Source organism: Macadamia integrifolia, chromosome 6 (assembly GCF_013358625.1).
Source record: "Macadamia integrifolia cultivar HAES 741 chromosome 6, SCU_Mint_v3, whole genome shotgun sequence".
Lineage (NCBI taxonomy): Eukaryota > Viridiplantae > Streptophyta > Magnoliopsida > Proteales > Proteaceae > Macadamia > Macadamia integrifolia.
The window spans coordinates 21164255-21181625 of record NC_056562.1 but is presented as its reverse complement, the minus strand read 5'-3'; the positions used below and the strand labels follow the sequence as shown (position 1 = coordinate 21181625).

The 17371-nt window shown below is 37.8% G+C and overlaps 2 protein-coding genes and 1 pseudogene across 3 annotated transcripts; 1 reads left to right on the top strand and 2 right to left on the bottom strand.

Annotated features, from left to right (window-relative positions):
• Positions 1 to 17286, bottom strand: part of LOC122081934 — a 41192-nt pseudogene extending 23906 nt beyond the window's left edge.
• On the top strand, positions 541 to 1822 carry LOC122081935 (polygalacturonase non-catalytic subunit AroGP2-like). The gene is made up of 2 exons (XM_042649365.1): positions 541 to 637; positions 746 to 1822. Exons 1-2 carry the CDS (start codon positions 587 to 589, stop codon positions 1718 to 1720), a joined length of 1026 nt encoding a protein of 341 aa, XP_042505299.1. The 5' UTR covers positions 541 to 586; the 3' UTR covers positions 1721 to 1822.
• On the bottom strand, positions 3807 to 8310 carry LOC122081938 (ABC transporter A family member 7-like). Of its 2 annotated transcripts, XM_042649367.1 has the most exons (4): positions 6406 to 6642; positions 5731 to 6289; positions 4861 to 4949; positions 3807 to 4300 (listed from the first exon to the last, which is right to left on the bottom strand). In XM_042649367.1, exons 3-4 carry the CDS (start codon positions 4939 to 4941, stop codon positions 4001 to 4003), a joined length of 381 nt encoding a protein of 126 aa, XP_042505301.1. In that variant the 5' UTR covers positions 4942 to 4949; positions 5731 to 6289; positions 6406 to 6642; the 3' UTR covers positions 3807 to 4000. The 2 variants fall into 2 exon arrangements, with proteins under 2 accessions (XP_042505301.1, XP_042505302.1); XM_042649368.1 differs by lacking the exons at positions 5731 to 6289; positions 6406 to 6642 and adding an exon at positions 8258 to 8310.
• Positions 17287 to 17371: the final 85 nt, after the last annotated feature.

Here is a 17371-nt window from a genome sequence, read left to right as displayed (position 1 = left end):
GCCTATTAGATTCCAAATTTACCGAAAAAAAATAGGACTCCAAATTATTTTTGTTGTTCATAAATAAGAATAATAACAACAACAACAACAACAACAACAACAACAATAATAATAATAATAATAATACCCTTAATTTTCCTGAAGGCATCTCAACTTTGTATCAAATTTTGCGCTTAAATTGGGAACTTCAATTCAAAGGCATTTGGAACTTCGACGTTTGCTTTAATGGTGGCCACAATAGAGAAATATTCATTTGTTAATCATGGAAGTTAGGAATGTACAGAATATGTTTAGTCATTTAGGGGAATGACATACTCTCCCTTGCTGGTATGATAAAATTGGGAGAAAGTTTGGCACACAACCAGTTTTCCTAGAACTAGCAACTCAACCATTGGGGGACTGAGATGGAAGAGACATGGGGTCATTTCCAAAGAAGGGAAAGGGAGAGAGTGATAGGTTGGGCACCCCATTTTCACTACAGAATCTTCTTTTTATATAAATTCGAACTCCAACTCCATGAAACATACAACTCATTCACTTTTTGAGGCACAAACCCAACTCATCCAAAATCTGTTTTAGTTCCACCATGACACATCCCATTTTATTGCTTGGACTTCTGATGGCAGCCTATTTTAGTGTAAGAAAATGATGCATTCCAATTAATTCATTCATTTCAACTTGATTATTTCTTATTCATGTTTTATTTTTCTTATTTAGTTGTTAATTTTTTCCCCATGAAATGTAGGTTTCTCAAGGTGAAAATGCCTTCTCACATTATTGGGAAGAGCATATTGGTCTTCCACGCCCTCCACATTGGTTAACTGCAAAGGCTTCTCCATTAAGCCTCCATCAAACTTTAAAGTTTATGAAATTTATGGAGGAAAATGAATTGCCTTCCCATCTACGTTCGTTTTGTAAGCAAGCTAATATTGCTTGTTCTACAAATGCACTATTGAATAAGGCAATGAATGACACAACTTTACCGCCAGTAGCCCGATGGAATTTTGCCAAATTGAAATATGATTCTCCAAATGAAATGCCCCTATCAGTTGCCAGCCAAGGGGGATTGCCATATTTCCGGGAGTCAATGGTGAAAAAAGGAGGTTTTATGCCTATCCCTGATCTAAGGGACCCAATGTCATATAAATCATTCTTGCCGCGACTTCTGGCATCAAAAATCCCATTTTCCTTTGCTCGGATTGAGGAATTGAAGAGTCTATTGGGTGTAGTAAATGAATCAAACATGGATGAGTATATTCAAAACACTCTCCAGCTATGTGACAAAAGGTTGATTCTAGGTGAGCAATGCATGACTTGCGCAACTTCTGCTGAGGATCTCATTGATTTTGTTGTTAAGAAATTAGGGCATCGTGTACTTATATGGAGTACTGAGAGTGTTGAAGGATCTTATGAGAATGTCAAAATTGGAGCTGTGAAACTCATCTATGGAAACCTTTCTGAACCACCAGCCTTATGTCATAGTCTGCCATTCCCATTTCAAGTCTATTATTGTCATGTTCTTCGAAAAGTAAAATTATATGCCGTCGATATACATGCTCGGAAGAAAGTGAATCATGCGATCATGGCATGCCACTATGACACATCAACCTGGAATTCAAACCATCTTGCATTTAAGCTGTTGGGTTTTGGTCCAGGCCTAATTGAAGTTTGTCACTGGATAACTGAGAATGGAGTGGTTTGGACAAAGGCTCAAGATTGAGCAGCATTTGAAGATTTGATTAACTTCTACTTCTATTGTTTGTGTTGCATGTTATTGCACATTATGCTATTTCAGGGATAAATAATGACCTATCTTGGCTTACTTATTATGTCTTCAATGATTTATTTTGTTCTTCAAATGTTCAATATAATAGATGACAACCTGAAAGCGATGTTGTTGGAGGGTACAGCCAATTGGGAAGGATTCAGGCTTGAAATATAGGGGGTATACAGGGGGGAGGGGAAGAACTCTTTTCCTTCGTACATATCTATAAACCTTCAGAAAAGTTATATTAGTCCAACAATATCTTTAGACCACCACAAATATCTATCATAAGGCACATTGGAGAAAGCTGAATTTTTCTAGACAAGTAAAGGCCAAGCTCCCTTGATCATATGCCGAGTTTTAGCTAAAATAAAGAGTTTGCCAAATGATAAAATAAAGCTTTGAAATAAAGTAAAAACTTTTTTTTTTCAAAAATAAATGCGTAATTGAAACTATAAGTGAATACGCCAATATATGGGAAGGTATATGCTTGAATCAAAGTCCAAAATTTGACATGTGACCAATCCTATACCATTTTTTAAATGTCTATATTATTAAAATTGCCACATCACCTCTTCCATGTGATAAAACTTGGTGACAGTCAAGAGTACCATCTAGAGCATGCTAGTCAAAAGATTTATTTATTTTTTCTAATAAAACTTATAAAACAGAACTTGCATGTTTTTACTTTAGGCATATCCTAATTTATCTCTTGCCGAAATTTTATTAAATAACAACTATGTTATCTTTTTTATGCTTAAAACAATGGTTACTAATTCTTGCTATAAATAAATTTGTGAGTTTCCCCTCCTCTCAAAGTTTTCCTTAGATGGTAATGTTTTTTAATTTGGAAGTCTCAAAATTGGTTTTTAGAAGTTAGAACACCAATTTGAAATGTTTCTAGAACCAACCACATGGGAGGTTATTCTGAATTAAAAAAATATATGCCTTAAGTTATTCACAAAAACAATATCTTCTTAATTAAATAAAACTTCAGGACATCAACTTCTAGATCGATGTCAGTCCCTTATGTTGAACACGCTATTATCAAGTGTCTTTTCTTGTTTTAATTTGCAATTTTATTTTGGACCCGGATCGTCTCCAACAACTGACGCTCCAACAAACGTCCAACAATCCGGATCCAAGGGTTGGGATGGCTTGGTCACGCATCCCAACACTTGGGGATGTGCGCCCAAATAATCCCAGCCCTTGGACAGATTGATGGACGCTCGTTGGTGTTGGAGATGATCTTTTTCCTTTTATTTTTGGGGGGAAAATACTTTTCATATTCACAACATTTTTCCACTAGCATCCCCACTCTCCTTCTCCTCCTTGTTCCCATGAAATGACATCCTCTACAGTGAACGGTGAGGTGCGACGAGCATCGGACAGCTGAGAGCATCTGCACACACATCCTAAGAGTCTCAGCCACCCGATGCTCACTGAATCAGTGCAATGACTGCAAACAATTTTCACACCTCTCATTGGAGATGTGTATGGTAGTGGAAGTGTATGGTTTTTCAAACCCTTTTAACCTCTCAAAAGACCAAACCGATTGGATGTTTGGGTTTTCCTCCATCATCTCCCAGCCTAAAACGAAAAAGAAGAAGGGAGAAGGAGAAACGAAGGAGATTAGGAAAACTATTGATTTCTACTCAAAATCACAGACATGAGACATTGTTTGACTATAATGCCGTCACAAGGATTTGATCATGCCTTCACAAGAATTTGATTCCTATGGAACCTAGCGAGTAACTAGTGGATCATGTTCAGTAAATGGTATGGTGTGATCTTGTCCAGGGTAGTCTTTCTGACACAATACTGACACTTTCTACTTATGAAGCTACTATCCCGTCAAGAAAAAGAGAAGGATAAAAAGGAAACTACCCGTGGTGGTTGGTTTTAGAATTCATCTTTAAAAGCTAGCCGTCAAGGATTCTGTGTCCAAGTCTTTCTATGTATGTGGAGGCCAATATCAATCCGATCCTGCCATCAAAGATGGGTTCAGAAGTAGTTCGCAATATTTCATAACTTCGAATACTACAACAGAGAATATTGGTTGCGTCAGAAACTTTATAAAGAATGCAATTGTCATGGTACAAAAATTATAGACTAATTCACCTAGTTTACAAGAACATCTACACTGTCCAAACACTAAGCACTCGTGGACATTAATGAAAAAGAATAAGAGTGAAAAAAAGATAATAAATAAAGTATAATTAACACCTCCGGAAATCATGATAGTTCATCGAATGCTTGGCCCCCTCGAGCAACCTTGATGATGCCATCCTCCAAGGTGGTGTCAGCTAGACCCCACGCTTGTATTGTGAACTTGCTCTTTGCGTCCTCAACTGCATGGAAAACATCTGCAATCTTGACTTCGTGTTTTGGAAGTTCAAACTTCTGGGTTCCAGATAAATGGTATATCTTGGCTGTGTTTGGAGATATACGGCGTACCAAGACCTCCACCACCTCCTCCTCTTGATTTGAAGTTGTTATAGTAAACACGTATGATCTGCCATATCTAGCCTTGAGCTGCCATTCACAACAAAGCAAATAAGTTTCTAAGCAATTGGTATTCAGTTGGATTAAAAGGCATCTAATTTGGCAGGTTCCAAGACCATATCTAACCCCACTAAGTAATTTCAGACAACCCAGACAGGGGAATTACAATGCTACGACACAGACATTAATATATTCTAACTGCTGATATACATTTTTGTTTCTACGTAAGCAGAGGTCTAGCCATATCCAGGTAAGAGGTTCAGTGAGTGCACACACTCATTGCTTGATTATACAGAGCTTTCTGTAGACTAAAATTATCTATTAAACTTTGGACGACCAACAACATATTCCACTTTTGATCGAAAAAGAGGGAGTCAAGGAGAGTTTCATAAAGTCATTGTGGAGAGATTCCACTTCTACATAAGTCCCAAGGCAGCACACTGCTATATCATCCACTCCACCAGTGGCTGTTGAACCCTACTGTTGATGGTCCATTCTGCAACTTGACAGGGGGTAGGAAAGACAAGGCAACTATTTATATCAAATTTAACCATGCTCCTCCCATATAAATCAGTATACATTAAACTTACCTGTTTTGGATTTCCTATGCACTGCAAACTGCCATCTACAAAGATTTCCAACCGATCACAAAGAACCTCTGCCTCTTCCATTGAATGAGCTGAAACCATTGAGAAACCTTTCTTGTGAGGTTTTGTAGGGGGAAAAAAAGAGGAAGAAAAGGAAAATAAGAAAACCTAATGCCAACTCATCCTTATCTAACAATGAAACTGCAACTACAAAACTTTGGGAAAGCCATATGCAAGCTAAGAGACAGGCAAATGTGAAACCAATAAAGGACTGGTTATATCAAGTAATGCAAGTATTTTAAAAAAGAGGAATTATCACTCCCATCCCCTGAACTATAGCTACATATCAAGTTCCCCCACGTTTTTTAAAATATTTCACTCCCCTTCCCCCAAATCAAAAGATTCTATCAACCGTTCCTGGGTGTTAAAAATTGTTGTTAAGTGACTGTTCTTTTTTTTATAATTCCCAAAATAACCCCATCCCTTTAGACAACACATTTTATTCTCTCTCATCTCAGAGTTGTTCCAACTGGAACTCTCTCTCACTGTGTCTCCTTCTTCAGCTCAGCCTCTGCAACGCCGTTCAGAGATTAAACCGTAAACCCAACACCACCACCTCCACCTCCACCTCCGGGTGAAAAATTCTACAAAAGCCAATAAACAAATACAGATCAAACTGTAACAACCCAACACCACCACCTCAGGGTGAAAATCCATTACTGAAAAAATAATTACCCAAGGACACAGATCATCAATTAATCTTACCAACGACAGAAATTAAAAACCCTAGAAAAGCATGTGGAAGATCTCTGATTCTGCAACTGAATTTAAAGAAAAGCAGCAAGGTTTCATCAGAGGAGACTCATCACTTACAAAGAAGAGAACAGAAAAAACCTAAAACTTCTGGCACAACAAGGCGTGGCGCTTAGGGAATCGATGTCGTCTATGGCTGCTGTGAGTTTCAGAGAATCAACTCGATTCGCTTCGTCTGCTTCGACTCGTCCATTTGTAAAGCAGCATCGTCGGTTTTACGGAAGGAACGTGATGATCTATATACAAGTGATCTACAAGTATTTTTCTCGACCGCATTCACTTTGCGTTGGATTGAAAGATTTTATTCTCTATTTATCGGCTTTTGTGGCATTAGAGAGATCCCAGAGAGTTTCAATATTACAATTGCAGGATTCAAATGTCCGATTACCTTTCATTTTCCTGAAAAATCGAGAATGTGTGTTGATTTTCAGAGCGGATGATGAAGAAGATGGGTCATCTCCGATGTTGACGCTAAGGCCTTGGCCAGTGATGTTCTTGCACCAGGTGACTGTGATTGGAAGCTGCTTTTGGGTGGAGAGCTTGGTTTTGTAGAGACAAGTGACAGTATTTTGGATCGGAGGAGCCAGACCCGAGGGGCGACAAGCCTGGTTCGCAGGGGCTGAACAAGCAGAATCAGATACTTTAATGGCGTATTTGCCTAAACAAGAGGCTATATCTCTCATTGCAGAGACTAAAACTAAACCAGTTTGAGCAAAACATAATTGGAGAAACTACCTCTGATTTGGAAAGCTTAGAACTCAAACAAAGAGAGAGATTGAGAAAATAGAGACAGAGATTTGGAGGGATGAATACTGAAGAATAGGTCTTCGATGCAAGGAGATAAGACTAATTCTCTCTGTTTTTACCAACCCAAGCTGTCCTTCGTTCTCCTCCTTGAACTTCTTCAGAGACAACCAGGAAGGGAGAGAAATATATGTAGGAAAGGATTGGACCACCAAACCAGACCCAAGACTGCAGGAAATTATAAACCAGAGAACAACCAATAATCACCCAACAGTGAGCAGCAATAACAGTCCAATAGTAACTAGTACACAGTCCTTAACAAACAGATTTGTCAAACCAGAATTTGGGGCTCTATGACCAGATATCAGCACCAAACAAAAGGACTAATCGACAAGCAGACTATGGTATCAACAGTCCACAACCATAACAGAACAGTAGCAATTTCAGCAGTTGACAGATTTCAGATCACCAATATAAATTAGGATAGGGCAGCAGTAGACTAAATAAACACAACCAGAAACTCCAGAGACCTTTTGGAGGTTCAAATCAACAGCAACATTGATCCACATTATTAAGGAAATAACATAAGACCAGTCACAGTAATCGATCCCAAGTTAGGACACAACAGGTCACTAAAAGACAAAAATCCGGAGATTTTTAATATCTCAGAGATGGCTGATCAGAATCGGCCAAAAGTAGGGTCGATCCTTACTTGGACAGAGGGGATCTTTCAACCAAAAGACTAGGCTGATCAGACCTGCAGAACTGATCTTTCCAGCAAAGTCTGAAGGCTCTATTTTTGCAGAAAATTCTGGGCAGAAATAGAAGGAATCGTACCTGGTATTTGCAGCTCTAATAAACCTTGAAATTACAATAGAGCTTAAAGAAAAAATTACTTGGAACAGACCTCCTGGACTTCACGCCGCAAGGAGTCGTTGGATCAAACACCAACCCATCACTGTGATCACACAGAAGTTCTCTTGCAGAGAAAGCAGCAACAACAGCAATATATTTTGTCAAAATCATGGCTCATTAAAAGAGCCATCTTCTTTATTTATAATGATGGGGAGTGTTTACAAATAATAGTAACTCAGAGTTACTAAATCTGAGTTACTAAAAACTAATTACAAGAAGTTACTAAAAACTGAAAATTAGAATCTAATGAAAATAGAAACTAACAATGACTTGAAATTAGAAACTAATTTAGGACTTCAAAATGGAAACTAAATAACTAATTAGTAACCCCATCAGCCACCCAAATCGTGGGCTGACTTGGACCAGATCTGGGTCGACCCAGTTAGCCACTTGGGTCGACCTTGGTCTTGGTCCTCCTTGTGTAAACCCTTGTCGGTACTGCATCAGAAATGAAAGCAGACGAGAAGCCCAGGTTCTAGGCCAGCCTCTCTTTGCTAAGTGGGTTGTTTTGATTGATTAAAGGGATGATGGTATTTTGGGAATTATAAAAAAAGTCACTCAACAGCAATTTTTAACGCCCAAGAATAGTTGATAGAATCTTTTGATTTGGGGGGAGGGGAGTGAAATATTTTAAAAAACGTGGGGGAACTTGATATTTAGCTATAGTTCAGGGGAGGGGAGTGATAATTCCACTTTAAAAAATGTATACAAGGAATAAGTATATATTACTGTTTAGAATGATTGCCCTGTCTTTCTTTGCACGCTTGACAACATTTCACAAATTGTTTCTAGAAGCTGGATCTAATCCAGTACTAGGCTCATGCATATAGATAACCTATCAAGATTTCCAAGAGATTCAAAGCAGTACAGTAAGAAATCAAATACTGAAAAAAGGGTCAATCGTGATGAGTTTTAAAAGTATACTTACTTTAGGATCTCCAATCAGTGAAATGGCAACACAAGCCTCCTCTTCATACCTCCACTGTATTTCCCAGCCTTCTTATCAGCAACACCTCCATGAAATAGATTTACATTCCTGAGAGATTCTTTCACGGCCTGAAGAATAGACAAAAGACAAGATTTCACCTTGACCAACTTGTAGATGATGCTCTCTTTTGAACTGCAGTATTTTATCTATCTTCTTGTAAAAGTCCTATTTACAATAATATATTTTCTAATAAATATAGATTTATTAAGTGAGGGAGAGAGAAAGAAACAATTTAATGGTTTGCAAATTAGAAACTGTATTATTTTTCTTTCTAAAGTAATCTATAGTTTGAAAGCTGTTTTTCTCCAAGACTCCAACATGCATTTCAATAAAGAATTATCAAGACAACCGGGTGGATGGAAATGTGCAAGCCAAAAGCAATTAATGGATTGTATCAACAAGATCACCAAATCTTAAGTCGAGCTGACTCAATGGTTGTATGATCAATTTATGTTCTTTAAATTCCAAAACAGCATGCTTCATCAGCAATAAAATTATCCAGTTTCGGAGACCCCAACCCAATCCCTCACATACAAGTCTCAATAATCTTGGTAATTCTATATTCAGAGCAAAAACAGCACACATGTGCTAATATTGTGCATAATTTTCATTAGCTTATATAGAAAAATATTTTATGCTTTGATCTGTCAAATTAAAAGAAAAATTTCCAATCCATCTTGTTCTTTCCTTAAATTTAAATACCATATAGAGGGACTATAATAAGTTCTTCCAAGATGCATTGATCATTATTTCAAAATGTAAATCATGACTAACAGAACAAGTTAAAAAGAAATTACAACATTAACTTACTTGTGTTAATGCAGAACCTTTAAGGTTCTTTAGTCTTCCATAAAACACTAGATGCTCCCTTCCCATTAATGTTTCCCAAAGCAAACTATATTGCAGTTCAAATGAAACCAAGGAGAGAGATGAGGAAAAAGGAAAGGCAGAAGAACAAAACAAGTAGACTTCCATTTTTAAATGAAAAACATAGTCTATTAAATTCGCTGCCATAATGTGGAATTACGAATGTTATCTGCTTACTCGTGCTATGGACAAACACCCATGTTGGTATATATTTTATCCATATTAGCATGTATATGTATAAACGGAATCATAAATACCTCCTTGATGTAATAATCAGTATTACATTAATTCCCAGGAAAGGAAATTCATAATGATTCCCAATAATGCAATCATATAGAGAAATCCACGTCCATGGCAGGCAAGAACTTAAGCCAGGAGACAACCTAGAGATATTCTCTCCTGGTGGACTGCAACTAGTGTGACTGGTCAGCTGATCTGGTGGTCCCACACTGATGTAGAGTAGGGTTTCTCCCACAGCGATTCTGGGACCGGTTTTTGGGCCGTGTTCCTGTGGCTACAATCATAGTTGTCACGGCGCCAAGGCAAACCAAGGCGGTAGAGGGATGTCTAAGCGCTTAGGCGAGAAGGCGCCCACCTTAAGGCGAACAAGTATTAGTTTTTATTTTCCCTATTTTCTAACATTATTTAGTAAGCTATATACCTTATATCATAAAAAAATCAACATTAAGCCACATTAAGTCATTAAAAATCAACATTTAGCCAAATCAAATCATAAAAAATAAACACTAAGTCATATTAAGTTATAAAAAATCAACATTTAGAGAAATGCTCGTCTTCTATAATAAGTTTGACTGGTCAAATGATTTTATTTTTACATGAGACTTTTTGTATTAGTTATAACACAAAACCAGCTTTCTAACAAGTTTAAGATTACTTAAATCTGAGTTGTAACGACAAAGTTATGCTCTGGTCAAACTTATTTAAAATGCGAAAATGCTGTTAAATCACCTAAATGAAAATAATTTTATGGATATCAAAACAAAATATTATTTTACTGGACTTTTGGTTTTTAACAATGTTTTAACATGATAAGATTTATAAAATTTTCATAATTGAGAAAAACCCCAACATTTAAAAGTTGAAAATTGCCCCTATAACCAAAATCCAATTTTTGTTCTTGGACTGGGGGTGGTTAACTTTTTATCCTTTTGGAATTTGATTTTTAAACTATTTTTATTGGATTCAAAGAGGGGGTATTTGCTTATTTATGAATAATACAAGACGACTATCGCCTAGGCACTAGGCAAACCGCCTGGACGCCTAGGCGACACGTTGACAACTATGGCTACAATCGTGTTGGACCTTGTGAGCTACATCAGCTGGTTGCCATTCTTTTCTTATCAAGTGGCAGGCTCATCCAAGAACTGATCGCATGTGGATAAATGTCAATAATTTCAAGCGGATCAACCTGGAAGTGTATACACACAACATGTCCTTCCTCCATTCATCGAAGACAAATGCTTTCAAGCTTGGCGAGAGTTGATGCAAATCAGAGGTATTTACATAAGTAGCATCGTAGGAGCAAAACTAGAACCAAACAATGACCTTCGGTTCTGTTTTGGGATATTTACTGGTTCAAAACTGAACCACGGTCTGGTTCTGGTTCACTTGAAAGAACCAGGTGGTGGGGTTTAGTTTGGACTGTTTTGCTTTATTTTATTTTATTGTTTATTCCTCGCTTGCAAAGGATGGATAGAGTCTGGTTTGAATAAAACCCTTCCTCCTACATAGGATAGAGTTTTTCCAGCTTTAGTGGGAGGGTATTTCCTATTTTATTTTACTTCTTTCTTTCCTATTTTAAGCCTACTTCAGTTTCATAAACATGTAAAGCCTAAATTCTCCCATGGTTTTTACTATTGAATAAGATTGGCTTTGCCTTCTTCTAGGCCTGTGGGATTCAAAATATGGTTGTGGGATGCAACTAATCCTTGGTGTGTTGCTGAGATTAGCTGATGGGATAGTCTAGTTTCAGGTGAGAGGCTTGGTTAATCCGACTCTACTTTTCTATCCCTTTTCTTCAATCTATCCATTCATCAAATCAGGTCAGTAATCTATTTTCCTTTTGTTCTTGTGCATACTTGGTTGCTGGAATTTCAGTTTTCTTAAGGTTCTAGCCTGAGATTTCAAATCAAACTTCTCTTTTAGCAGTCAGACCATACGCTAAACAGGCCCATGGTTGCAAATTTTGATCTTGCTAATGCTTGATAGTCATAGTTGTCAAGGCATCGCCTAGGCATGCTAATGTGTAGAATAATTAGTGAAATCAAAATAGAATCTTCACAAAATAGTAACGACTCAGATTTAGAAGTTAGTAAAACAGAAACCAGGTTCAGTAAACAAAAACTGGTGGAAAATAGAAAGCAATTACTTAATCTTGTATAGGACTTGAATCCTTAATATTTAGGCTTACAGATTGGCCCACTACAATAGTAAACCAAAAAATATAAAGTCCATGGCCATACAACCCATAGGACACTCAAATTAAGTCTATTAATCTATTCTTGGTCCAGTTTAATGGCCTGGTTTGCTACTGTCCTTGTTCTTTTGAACTACATCAAGTCATCCAAGCATCTTGGTCACCTTGCGACTTGCGTCGAGACCCTCTCCACTGCCTTAGGTCGCTTAGACGTCGTGACAACCATGGTCCCATTGCTACTCAACTTGTTGGAATTCTCAGGTCCGAAACCTATAGTCAGTTATACTTTGTGGTTTATTTTTAGCTTGATATCTTACCAATAATGCTTGATTTTGCAGCTGTTTGGTCATCTTTTAATATTGATTCCATCCCATCATTATCTAAGATCGATATTCTGTTGGAACCCTTGTGATTCTGGTTTTAAACTTTCTGAACCTAATCCCTTCGGATTCTGGAAATCCCTAAGACATCACCAGGTTAAATTTCACTTTGCAGCTAGATGTTCTTGGTCAGTAGCAGATTCTTGGTTAGTATTAGATATACATGTATTGTCATTTCTGGTCATGGCTGTCGTAGCAGTTCATCCAATACTCAATTCAAAGTTTCGTTCTCATGCATTGATTACTTACAAAGATAGCAAAAACACTTAACCATCCTACTTAATTAAATCTAAAAGCATGGCAAGATGAAAAATGTGGGAAGTCATCCTTCTGAAAAGTCCAAACTCTATGTTAAGTAATAAAATATAAGAAATGCTTTCAAGGTTCCAAGATTTCTTTCTTCTTCAGTCAATTTCAACTCTTCTTTTCAATTATTTCCCATTTTATGATTGGTGACGCCACAAACCTCAAAACTAAGAATTCTTGCTCCTTGATATTGAGAAAAATTAATTGACAGCCATGACAGGTCTATCTGGATGTCTCTATCCCTCTTATATTTGGGTTCTTCTTCATCGTTCTATTTCTCTGTAAGTTCAGTTCATAATGAATTTTCTTTCCAGTTTCCATTGGTATTGTTATTTTCAAGTTTTCATTTTTTGAAATTATTTTTTTAATTCCGAAATTTTATATTTCTGTCCACCCATGGTGTAGCTTCTACAATTTGAGAGGCCCAGTTCCAGTATACATGGCACCAATGCTAAAGGTGTAATTTTTAAATCATATTTTTCACCAAAGATGAAGTATTGGAAAAAGATCCAGCTAACGTTTCTATTATGCTAATCATTAGTACCATATTTTTTACATTAGACTTTTCAGAATGTTACCCCACAATTTTCTCTGAGAGATCCCAAGCAGGATCACAACCCCTGAAAAGAGAAGTACTAAAGATAGTGAGATTAGACGAGAAAACCAACAAGAATCCAGTAGCATGAGAAGAAAGCACATTTATTTTGTTTACTTCCTGCTGCATGCTATGTATTCTACTGTTGCCAGGCTACGTATTTTGCATTGCTCAACTCAAACTAGGTCTTCTTCCAACTAATTGGGTTTGGATACATGAAAACTGTTTCTTCCATTCCACCATATTTATGAGTAGGTTTTTACGTGTTTGTTAACCCAGGTAACGACTGGTACTAGTGCATATGAAATAGCTTGAACAAACCACCACTCAAAAAGGTATTCACGAGGGATTCTAATACCATATTTTGTAGAAATTATCACCATCTTACAATGCTGTCAAAGCTTGGTGACAGAAATTAACACGAAGTGCTCTGAAAGTTGGGACTTCCATATTCAACTAGTAGCTGTATTTGAATAATAAATGCAAACCTATGCCTCCACAAGGATAAGTGGTCTTGTCTCTATCTTTACACACACCCCACAACTGCTGTCCATTGCAGACCATTTTGATCAACGACAAGAACCTCTTTACCTGTTTGCAACTCTGAAATATAGCTAGTTTTCCCTTCAGGAACAGCAACATAGGCATGTACTGGGCCCTGTAAAGTTGCAAATGGAACATCATTATAGGTTCAATACCAAACTCAGCCATCCAAACTAATGCTTAGAAGAACACATCATATATTAGAATCACATAAAATAGACAGAATGCAGAAATATATATAAAAAATTTTGAAACATTTTTGGTCATCAACCACAAGAAGTAACTGAAACACCTTTGCACATGGCTATGACAATTGATGTTGACTGATTCAAGTCAACTCAGTGCGTCATGCCACATCTAGTTACTAAAGCTTTTAGTTGCTCCAACACTTACCGCACTGACTCTGAAAGGTCTAATTGCAATATAATTTGACTCCAAGCATTCTAAGTGAACACCGAAAAGGCCTCTGGCAAATGACCCAACCTATAAATGACAGTTTTCTCAGTAAGAACTGTGATATACATATTGAAGGTCAATAGAAAGTGTTCAAGCCTCATGAATATAGTGAAGAAACTAGGAGCATGCAGGACAAACCAGAAGTCCTTCACTAGGTCTCATGAGGGTACAAAGATCCACGCACGGTCACCCATTCCAGCTATTTGAACTCGGGTTACATTGGCCCTCATCAGTCTCAACAGATTCCTCACTTCATTTCTTCTGTCAAAATAGTCCTGATAATATTAAGCACAGTGAGATGCAGTGCTTGACAACAGCAACAGTTTATACAATTACTGAGCTACCTTTAGTTCAAGAACAGCACTGGCATCTTCAACTTTAAAAACAATTCCACCAAGACCTTGTTCCAAGGCCTGAAAAGATCAAAGATTAGAAAATGTATTAGGTGCAAAAAAATGTCAACAATAGTCGATCACAAAATTTAATCATTGGTTGGAAATGAACTGATAGGTCAAATTCTAGAATGTCCCTGACCTACCTCAAGGAAAATTTGGGCTTCAGAGGGACTCTTTGAGATGGCAAACACCATTTTCTTACTACCTTGGAATGTTGCAACAATATTCTCTGCAGGTATTACCTGCAAACCATAACAGGGTACATAGACAAGCAGGTTATAAGATCAAAGGAGATGAAATAACTATATTTCAAAAGCCAACTTTAGAAACATTTTTTACTTGAAAGTAGTAGGAAAATGGGAATGAAGAAGCGAAAAAGGCAACAAAAGTATACTTGGAAAATGTTGGGCAAGTAGAATTGTTTTGATGTATATAAGTCACTTGGGCTTATTTTATTGCAAATAAGCCTTGGGTTGTGTTATGTATGTGTTGGGTCTCTGATCCCATGGGTTTTCTTTGAAATGCGCCACTTTAATGGGCCTAAAATAAGAGTAGAAGGTAGGAGAACAGGATTTAATTCATTACTTTAATTAGTTGTTATTTAATTCAATAAAGGCCCATTAGGCCATTGGTTGGTTATAAAGTCCTATATGGACTATTAGTTAGTTAGTTCTACTCCAAGTTTGAGTCATAAAGTCAAATCCTAGTCCTATTTTGAATTCCTAGTTGTAGTAGGAGTGTCTAGTCCTCTTTGGAAACTAGCTCCTAGTCATATTATGATTGTAAACTTCCACTCTATAAATAGAGAGGCATATGTACTGTTATGGAACAGATTTGAATGAAAAGAAAGTTTGCAACTAAGTGCTCAGAGCATCTGAGATAACTGTGGATGAGAAGCTCAGGCTGAGATAGCCACTTCCACTCCCACTCCCACATTATCCTATTTTCTCTTTTATTCTTAATTCTGTTCTAATTTACTGTGACTGTGAAATTGTTCAAGAATCATCAATTCTGTCCAGCAATATTACTCTCAATCGATCAGCCCAAGAAGACCTCCTGCAGCTAGAATCGACCAGCTCAAGATCCCTCTTGGAAGACCAATCGACCCCCACTTCTCTCAGCAAGAACTCTGTTTCGATCAGGACTTTCAGCTGCTGTCCCTTACAGTCCAAAGAGCATTCGATCCACACTCCAGGTCTGTCCAATCGGGTTAGCAACAGTTCTTGAAGTTCTGGCCATTTTCTCTCTCTTACGTCTTGAATCAAGAAACTGCAGAACTTTAAGACCAGCCGACAGAATTCTTTCATAATTGGAGGTTTTCTTCCTCACCTTGAGGGCTGTCTTCGATCCAGGTTGCAGCCTCATCAGAGGCCTACAGCCCCAACCGCAGGTATTCTCTCCTATCCCTAGCTGCAGGGTTATTGTCTCCCTAATAGTTGGTTTTTGGTTGACAATTTTGGGACTATTTCTCTGTGGGTTGCTTTCATCCTTATGGGGGTTATTTCTGGTTTTGTTTCTTAAGTATCTTTGATTGTAATTCCACCCATGGAGGTTGTTAAGTTTTAGGATTCCACCCATGGGGTTGTTAAGTTTTGTGGGTCATAAATCTCTACCCTATGAGGTGCACTTTTGTATTGTTTGGGGTATACTTGTGGGAGTTAGCTTCTTGTAATATACTCCTGCATTAAGTTTGTATGGAGTTCCTTAAAATACTAAAAGAAAATGAAGTAACACAGCAAACTCTAACATCCCCGTCACTGGATCCCTGGTATTTATAGAAAAATAAGCAGAAATGACCCAGTCACACAGGGAGAGGTGTGAATGTCCCCTCAGTACTCGAATATAGTTAGTCTAGTTGTGAGTCTCTAGATCAGTACCACAATGGTCAGCCCAAAAGCATCCATGTCAATTCGAAAAATGCATTAAACAATGTTAATGGGAAGGAGCAAGTTGCATATATTCCTTTAACCAAAATCTTTCAAAGCAGTGTAAATTTGAGCCAAGCTAGCAACCAAAAAAGAACCGACCTGCCAATCAAGCGGACTTATAACTACATTTTCTGCCAGTTCATCCACTGAATGGAGCTCTTGTAACTGTTGAGGTGAAGCAATCTCGGAAAATGTAGCTACTTTTCTGTTTTCACAATCCAAAATCTCTCCGTCTTCAAGGAAGAGAGGGTATATTAATGCAATTGCTGCACAAACCGCAAACACCAGAAGTTTTAGAATCAAGAAATCCAACATAAGCAATTTTCTTATCATTGGCAGAACAAGGAAGAAAAATAGGGTTTCATGTTGCCATTAAGTTGTTAAGGCAACGATCTAAAGATTTATCCACTTTTCTTCAATAAAGAAGATTGAAGTTCCCAGCAAAAAAAAAAGAAGAAGAAAGAAGTCCCAGGTGGGTAGCATACGTGACCAGTCGCTCGCGAGTGCTCTATTGGAAGAAGAGAATATGAAAGTGTTCCAGCCCCTCTCAACGGCGGCAGTCATGACTTGCTTGCTTTCGGTCCATACCCACACCCGCTTCGACTTCGACTGTTGCTCGTAATTCCCAGAGGTTGGAGAAGTACGGATTGTGATGTCGCTGATATTGGATTGCGATTTAATTCCTTGGTCACTATTATCATTGGCATTAATTAGAACCGCCAGAAGAACCCATCTGCACCTCTGTCCTACGAAATTATTAGAAACCACACAAGAAGAAGAACGATCAACGTTTGCTTAATTGAGCTTTCTACTCACAGAGAGAGAGAATCGAATGGAACCAGGTTTTGGAGTTGACGACGGGGACAGGTTGGAGCCTCCGATCGACCATACATAGCATAACGAGGCCGTATCACTGCGACCGCCTTACCACGAATCTCTAACATGTTATTTCGACACTGACCGGTAACGGTGGTGCACGCCGGTTCCGCGCTTCCATGCCTATACGCTATACCCCGCTGGTGAGGCGATCTCTTTGTTTTAGGTTGTTTCGTAGCCAGGAGAAAAAAATGTTACAAAAAATGCACCATTTTCTTGATTTAATAAATTTTTATTATATTTGTCTTGAATCAAGAGAATTCTTTTTTTT